The 8,439-nt window shown below is 31.0% G+C and overlaps 1 protein-coding gene across 2 annotated transcripts; it reads left to right on the top strand.

The window, feature by feature from the left end:
* The first annotated feature begins 3,150 nt into the window (after positions 1-3,150).
* LOC108322681 (enhanced ethylene response protein 5) lies at positions 3,151-8,388 on the top strand. Of its 2 annotated transcripts, XM_052871489.1 has the most exons (12): positions 3,152-3,528; positions 3,677-3,770; positions 3,853-3,942; positions 4,612-4,677; positions 4,897-4,986; positions 5,248-5,304; positions 5,877-5,938; positions 6,309-6,396; positions 7,293-7,369; positions 7,456-7,530; positions 7,653-7,758; positions 7,878-8,388. In XM_052871489.1, the coding sequence occupies exons 1-12, from the start codon at positions 3,224-3,226 to the stop codon at positions 8,007-8,009; spliced, it is 1,242 nt and encodes a 413-aa protein (XP_052727449.1). In that variant the 5' UTR covers positions 3,152-3,223; the 3' UTR covers positions 8,010-8,388. The 2 variants fall into 2 exon arrangements, with proteins under 2 accessions (XP_052727450.1, XP_052727449.1); XM_052871490.1 differs by lacking the exon at positions 4,612-4,677 and having other exon boundaries at positions 3,151-3,528.
* Positions 8,389-8,439: the final 51 nt, after the last annotated feature.

Genomic DNA, 8,439 nt, shown 5'->3' with positions numbered 1-8,439 from the left:
CTTTTCTTCACAGGTAACAAAGATAAACACGGCTTAAAATTTGTAACTGAAGTTCTGCATTGAGTATAGTGACAGGTTTGAATGGAACGAGTGGTGAGGTTGCATCAATTGATGATCAATCGGTGTCACAATACATGCATTTGAAGTGTTTGATGGTTGTTTTCGCTGATTTTTGTGACGTGTATTGGTTGAAGTGTTTTGAGTAGTAGTTATTAGCCGAACAGAGCGAATATATAGAGATTGAAGAGTTGAATTTTGAAGATCTATTTTGCGGCTTTTTCTTTAGGACTTGGCATAATAATTCTTCAATCACATCTTAGCATAGTTGCACGCATTGCGGATCTAGCTAAAAGCATTCGGTTTCCTTTTGTCTACATGTACGGAAGAAATTATTGTTAGTGTGGTTGCAAATCTGTAGGGCCACAGAGAATGATTAAATCTTAGGGTATAAAATGCAATTATCGAATAGTATAGTTTTAAAAGTGATATCTACTATTATTTTTAATGAGTTGGTAAAGTAAAATATTTACACTAATATATCCAACACAACTTTCTGATCATTTCGAACTTATAGATGAAAATGAAAACAAATACAAATATCATCAATTAGTCAAAATTCAAGAGCACTAGTATTTACGTGTGGCAGGCTACTGGCGTGTCCATTTTCATCGTTATCACCTTCTACATGAGCAAAAACATATAATATGCCTATTAAAAAAATCAATTATATAATTATTTGTAACAACAAAAAGCCAATAATAAAATAGATAAAGTTAATTATAAAAGGTAAACTAATGAAAATATTTATGTCATTTAAAATTTTCAAGCACTCATCAAGATTATAGCAATTTTTGTAGCATATTCAATACCAAAAACAAATTATTCATATTTAATATCTTTTATTTAAATTAGATTGTAATTATTAATTACTTTTATTTAATTAAGTTGAACTGATAATGGGAAAAATTTGTAATTTTAGAGATTCTTCTTAAACATATTTGAATAAATCAATGTAATAAGGCAGTTGCTCCCTCCACCGCCACCGAATGCTTCCTGCACCCCATACCAATTTTGCCCTTCTCTAAAACGGATGTCAACATCCGTTTCACCTTCAACGGATGTTGACATCCGTCCGTTCATATATTTTATATTTTAATTTATTTATTTTATTTAAAAAGAAAAAAAAATCTTCAACGGATGTGACGACATCCGTTAACGGATTACCACATCCGTTTTAATAATGTTTTTAAAACTATTTGATTATTATTTAAATACTAATATATAAAATAAATTAATAATTATTATTTTATTAAATAAATTAATAATTATTATTTAAAACTATTTGATTATTATTTAAATACTAATATATAAAATAAATTAATAATTATTATTTTATTAAATAAAATAAAATTAATTCATAAATAATTAAATAATAATTTTAAATTAATTAAATAATATTTATATATTAATTTAAAATATAATAAATTAAAAACTAAAAATTTAAAAAGAAAAAACTTCATGTTACGACTGTTTTAATAAATTTTTAAAAACTATTTTATTATTTAAATAATAATACATAAATTAAATTAATAATAATTATTTTATTAAATAAAATAAAATTAATTTATAATTAATTAAATAATAATTTTAACAAAATTAAATAATATTTATATATTAATTTAAAATATAATAAAATAAAAAACTAAAAACTTTAAAAAAAAAACTTCATGGATTTAATAAATTTTTAAAAAGTATTTTAATTATTATTTAAAATAATAATATATAAATTAAATTAATAATAATTATTTTATTAAATAAAATAAAATTAATTTATAAATAATTAAGTAATAATTTTAATAAAATAAAATAAAATTAATTTATAAATAATTAAGTAATAGTTTTAAAAAAATTAAATAAAATTTATATATTAATTTAAAAACTTAAAAAAAAAACTTAAAGAAAAAAAAAAAAAACTAAACGGATGTGGCACATCCGTTGAAGAATTTTTTTCTTCAACGGATGTCGACATCCGTGCAAGAGAAAAGGAGGAGGTGTAGGATATTTTAAAATATAAAGGATAGTTTTGGAATTTAAAAAAAATGTGGTGGTGTAGGGAACAATGTGTGGTGGTGTAGGGAGTAACCCCCATGTAATAAACTACCTATAGGTTGTGTGGCATGTAAGGAGTCTTTGGTCTGGTTTGATCTATTTATTTATTACAGAAGTCAAGTTAAGATCATAAACAATCATAAGCAAACCAAGAGTTTCTTAAAATCATTATTCAAACTACGTCTAAGTTTAGTTCTTGGTGTTAGCTCCCTCCACCACCACAGCCTTCTCCCTCCACCTCCCCTTTACTATTTTGCCCCTCAGTAAAATTTTATTTTTAGAATTATTGTTTTTTAATTTTACTCATTTATAACATATTTCACTGATAACCTACGTAGTTCCTTGTATGAGTAAAATATTTTTCTGCAAAGCTCAGTGATTGTGAAAAGAATTATCAAGCAATCTTCCTCTTGCTTTCGGTGCAGTACGTGGTGCAGTGCGTTTGTGGTGTAGTGTGCTTGTCGTGGTTCCTCTCCAGGTACGTAGTCATAATCCTTCCAATAATCCTAAACCCTAAACCCTTCCAATAATCCTTCCAATAATCTTTCCAATAATCCTTTAACCCTAAAACGTAAAATGAAAACGAAGCCTAAACTGATGACATCCTTCAACGGATGTCAATATCCGTTTAAGGCAAAACGGATGTCGACATCCGTTTCGCCTTAAACGGATGTTGACATCCGTTGAAGGATGTCATCCGTTTACGCTTTGTTTTAATTTTATGTTTCTGTTATTATTTTATTAGATATTTTAATATTTTGATTTATTATTTTTGAATATCTTTTTAATGTATTTTAATAATGTATATTTATATTAGTTTATATTTAAATATTAAAATATTAAAATAATAAAATAATAAAAATAAAAAGTTTTAACTTTAAGGATATAATTGGAATTAAAGATAATTGGGGAGGTGGAGGGAGAAGGCTATGGAGGTGGAGGGAGCAACACCCTTAGTTCTTGGGATAGTGGGCCGATCCGGAAATGGGCCTAAGGAGTGAGGAAAAAGCCCAAAATTGGTCTCCCACGAAAGCATTTTTTTCAGTACCACCTGGGAACGAGTGTTGTCATTCGGAGGTGGAGGAAGAGTGGAAGGAAGTAGTAGCAATTAGCGATGGCGTACATGAGCATGGGAGAAGCTCACAGAAGGATGACAGAATATCTGAATCGCTTTTCCGACGCCGTTTCGTCGCAAGATGGAAGTTCGTTCAAGTCTCTCTTTGCTCTCTCCTCCAATTCCCCTTACCTTCTCTCTCTCGCCGACGCTCTCAACCTCTTCCAAGACGCCAACAGACTCATCAAACAATCGGAAAACTATTCTCAGTTCGCCGACATCCTCGTTCCCCTCTTCCGATCCCTCCAAAACTACCGCCAGAACAACTTGCTCGAGGCCTATAACGCTTTCGAAAAAACCGCCAAGTAACTTTACTTCCGCCCCCCCCCCCCCCCCCCCCCCCCCCCCCCCCCCCCCCCCTTTTTTTTTCTACTTCTTCTTCTTATTGTTATTTGAATTGTTTCAATTGAGTTTAATTCTTTCCTGTATTTAAATTGGAACCTCGGAGTTCAGTGCGTTTATCCAGGAGTTTCGCAATTGGGAATCCGCGTGGGCTCTGGAAGCTTTGTACGTCATTGTTTACGATATTAGGGTTCTTGCGGAGAAGGTAATTTTTGTACTTCGCTATGATATTTTCTCTTTTTCTGGAACTTTGGTTGGGTTGTGTGATTTTTTTTTTTTAATTTTAGGCTGATAAAGAATTGGCTTCCAATGGGAAGTCTCCTGAGAAGCTGAAAGGCGCTGGTTCCGTCCTTATGAAAGTTTTTGGCACCCTTGCGGTATGTGATTGTTTTCGTCAACTCGTTTTCATTTAAAATCAAGTTATATTTTCAAATTTAGTTTGGTACCGATAATTTGAAATCCAAGTTTGTGTCATTGAAGCCTTTATTAAACTCTCGCAGACGATTATTGTAGCTAGGTTTAGTATTTTGCTCTCTCTCTCTCTCTCTTAATTTATTTATTTTTCTGGCTGCGAAGCCCATAAATAGTGCTGTTGATTTTATATCTTCCGGGAAACTTAGATATAGAAGATAAACACTAGCCATTACCAATATACATGTTTTCGTAAAACATTAGTATGCTTGTTGCTGATAATTTGTCATAATTCAATTTCTTGTCTATTAGAACTAGGTGGAAGAGGAGATAATGGGATTAACACTCATCAAACACGTGAAATTTAGCCGTTGATAACATTTAAATTAAACATAAAAAATGTTTGTTATATATTTCCACTTTATTATAGTATTATATTTGGCCATCTTAGAACCTAATTGTTCGTGTAGCACTCACAAAACGAATTCTTCGAAGGAAAACAAATTGTCCATGCTTTGTGTTTTCTTTGCGCAACTTATACTTCTATGCTGATTGATTGCTAACTGCTTCAAGTGACAGTGTAGAATTTTTCTTTCAGAGGTATTATACTAAATCATAACTCAATTCCGTTCCAGGGAAAAGGCTCTAAGCGTGTTGGAGCGTTATATGTAACTTGTCAATTATTTAAGATTTACTTTAAGGTATTTGTTGCTGTTTTTTCTTCCCTTTTTAACGGTTCATACTTTATGATCTCATTTGTTGATATGCAATGGCACTAATATGAACTTGTATATTGGAGTAATCGTATGTGTGACATGTCCATTGGGATCAGGGAAGGTTGGCTCGGACAGGGATGGCATGGCATTTGTGGTTGAAAATTGAAATTAGAGTTTGATTTTTATTCTATGAATGTCTTTCAGCTTGGCACAGTTCACCTTTGTCGTAGCGTGATAAGAAGCATTGAAACTGCACGTATATTTGATTTTGAGGAATTTCCCAAAAGAGACAAGGTTAGAAATGAATTAATTTGTATGAGTTTAATTTTTATGCTGTGTTAATTTGAAGATTTTTGTACTACCAACCAATTAAAAAATTATTTTAGGTACGTAATTCAAAATAGTTGGGTAAAACTCAAGTCAATAACTCTACCATGCACTGACAACCTATGATTGGATGAACTTGTAAAATTTTATACACTTAGTGTATTTTTATTAAATTCAATTTATTATACACATATTTTCTGGATTATCTATCTTTGTGATGTATTTCAGGTTACTTACATGTACTATACAGGTCGTCTCGAAGTATTCAATGAAAATTTTTCTGCTGTAAGTAATCATTATTTCTCATAATTGAACTTATGACCTGCTTCTGTACTATGTTTGGACACATTCTGTAATTTTGGGTAACAGTACCTTGTTCAAATTCCTTTTTAGTTGATCTACTTTCAATAGAGAACTGTTTCCTATATGGTTGCAAGCAAAACTGAATTGAAATATTACTTCTTGTTTTAAGTATATTATCATTACTAATTTTTTGAAGGATATTACCCCAGTCTTGTATCAGCCTTTTAAAGAAAAAAGGGGACAAAATAGTAAAATAACCACATTGTCACTATTTTTAAGTTATTAACCTTTGGATGATTGAAAATAACTCTTTAGGCAATTTAATAAAAGAGTTGAAGAACTAAGCACTATAATGAACACATTTTCTTTCATAAAAAAAGTTAAAAGTGAATGCGACTTTCTTGTATGCTGATTGTTGTTGTTATTCTCTCATGGGTGTTTCATCTCCAATTTTACCTGAATTGTATTTATCCAGCAACAGCAAATAACATTGAAAATATAACCTTTGGAATTTTATTAAATTATTTATACAGTTTATATTTCTAATTTGACAGGCTGATTATAAATTATCGTATGCCCTGAAGTATTGCAATCCTCAAAGTACAGCCAATATAAGGTTTGGTTCAGGTGTGCCAACTGTGTACATTGCATTTGCATGAAATGATTAATGAGTTGGTTGTATGTATATATTTTACTTGCAATTATACTTATACATACACTATAAATATGTCTATTTTTGCGGACACATCTATGACCAAGCTTTAACTCAATCTTTTTCATATATTTATCTGTTAAATACTGTTATTTTTACTAAGCCAATAAAAGAAATATCTGAGTAAGTTAAATGAATGGGTACCTGTTAGGGGTTGAATAGCTTTGGTCGATAAGATTTTTCATCTCATAGTTAAAGGAATGTAATAAAAGAAAGCCATATAAACTATCTTTTCGAGTATAAGGTGTATGACTTAATGTGTTTTTGGGCATAGGATGATACTTAAACATCTAATTCCAGTGAAGCTTTCGATAGGTATATTACCTAAAAGCAGTCTCTTGGAGAAGTACAATTTACTTGAGGTATGTTAGGTTCTTTCTTGAGAATTTTTACTTTTCATCTTTCTCTGTGTTACTATAAATACTTTTGTCTTATTTTTATTAATTGTAAACCTTTTAGATGCGATAGGTGTCAAATCTGTTATTTTCCTTACAAGCCATAACCCTTAGGGCTTGTTTGAATATAACTCTTTCATTAACACTTGTAGTAGAAGAAAATAAGAAAGAAAAATAAGTTAAAATTAGTTTCTACATAAATTACTTTGCAAAAAATTTCTTATATTAACTTTCCCAAAAGCTGATTTTTAACTTATCCACAACCAAATTTGAGCTCACAGATTTTTTTTTTTTTCATTTTCCATATTTTCTTCTTTTATTTTTGCTTCTCAATAAATTTATGAATTAGTGACTGAACTACCTTAGACAAGTCAGAATGAAATAAATGAAACTGATTATGATTCAAGTGTAAGTTAGCTGGCCATATACCCCTTGAAGTTCCTGATTGGAACTCATCTTTTTACAAGATTTTTTTAATAAAGATACTTTGTAATAGAATAATTGATGTTCAAAATATGATCATCCTGGTACTGATGATGGTTATTATGTTTACGCTTCTGCTACAATTAGTAATGTGATATGGTATATACCCGTTTGTTAGAATTTCATGAATCATGATACCTATTTTCAGAATGGTTACTTTTCTAGGAAATTTGGTCATTTTATTCAAAGGAAAATTTTTGAAAAACATTTCGTTATCATCAAGCTCTGGGAAAAATGTGTAGTGCCTGTTTATGTTGCAGAATAATTTTCCTGAGAAGAAATGCATCGGCGTTATTGCATTTGGTAGTTGACATTTACAGTATTTACATCTTTATGTGCCTTGAAATGTTAATTTTAGTATTCGTTTTTACTTTGGACAGTATATTAATATTGTACAAGCTCTAAGAAGGGGTGACCTTCGGCTTCTTCGACGTGCACTCCAAGATCATGAAGATCGGTATAATTGCCCATCATTCTTTCATTACTGTGATTCGTTGTTTCTATGTTTAATCAAGAGGGCATAATAGAATTCACTTCTTGTAGGTTCTTGAGATCAGGCGTTTATCTTGTCCTGGAGAAGTTAGAACTTCAAGTTTACCAGAGATTAGTAAAGAAGATGTAAGAATCCAGTATCACCTTTTCACCCTCTTATTCCAAAGTATATCAGGATTGATAAATGATTTGGCTATTTACTGAAATCACTATTTTCATTTTATTATTACTGGGTTGTTATATGGCAGTTACATCATTCAAAAGCAGAAGGACCCAAACAGAGCTCACCAGGTGAAGTTAGATGTTATTGTTAAAGCGTTGAAATGGCTTGAAATTGATATGGACGTGGATGAGGTAACTTTTTAAAAGTTCCTCCGTGCTTTATAATACTTACAAATTGTTCTTTCAAATATAAATGAGGGAAGATATGTTTTTAGTAATATTTTGTTTTATGGTATGTGATGCTTTTGCAGGTAGAGTGTATAATGGCCATACTGATATTTAAGAATCTTATGAAAGGTTACTTTGCCCACAAAAGCAAAGTGGTTGTATTGAGCAAGCAAGATCCTTTCCCTAAATTAAATGGAAAACCTGTCAATTCTTAGGGACAATGTCATTCATTCATGACTAAAATTCAGAGGGGGTGAGAAGCATGCTAATGACTGGGTGACTTTGTGACAGTTTTTTCAACCGTAAGCTATTGTATTGAATGCTTGAGAATTATCCCAAACATTTGGTCATCAAAATATCACAGCGCTGCTTCGCTTTCAAAGCAAATTCATCATTATTTTGTTTAGACGATGATAACTACCACACATTGTATTGTAGTTTAGCTTCCACTTGTTTGCTGCAAAGATGCTATCGGTGGAAATAAACTGTTGAAGATGCTGACCTAGTTGCAATAACCTAACCTTTTGTCCTGGGGTTATGGATCTGTCGATGCTGGACATACAAAATTGTGATCTATCATGTGTGTTTGCTTTCTACTCTGCCTAATCATCACTGATAAATTCTTCGTTAAAGCTGCTGCTGGTT

Source organism: Vigna angularis, chromosome 1 (genome assembly GCF_016808095.1).
Source record: "Vigna angularis cultivar LongXiaoDou No.4 chromosome 1, ASM1680809v1, whole genome shotgun sequence".
NCBI classification, from domain to species: Eukaryota; Viridiplantae; Streptophyta; class Magnoliopsida; order Fabales; family Fabaceae; genus Vigna; species Vigna angularis.
This window is presented reverse-complemented; position numbering and strand designations above follow the sequence as displayed.

What these genes read in the sequence shown, in the direction of transcription:
- LOC108322681 (XM_052871489.1), top strand. Translation starts at nt 3,224, where the DNA reads ATGGCGTACATGAGCATGGGAGAAGCTCACAGAAGGATGACAGAATAT. An exon ending in AATTTCCCAAAAGAGACAAG is followed by an intron (nt 4,987 to 5,247) that starts GTTAGAAATGAA and finishes GATGTATTTCAG; the next exon opens with GTTACTTACATGTACTATAC. An exon ending in CAGAGATTAGTAAAGAAGAT is followed by an intron (nt 7,531 to 7,652) that starts GTAAGAATCCAG and finishes GTTATATGGCAG; the next exon opens with TTACATCATTCAAAAGCAGA.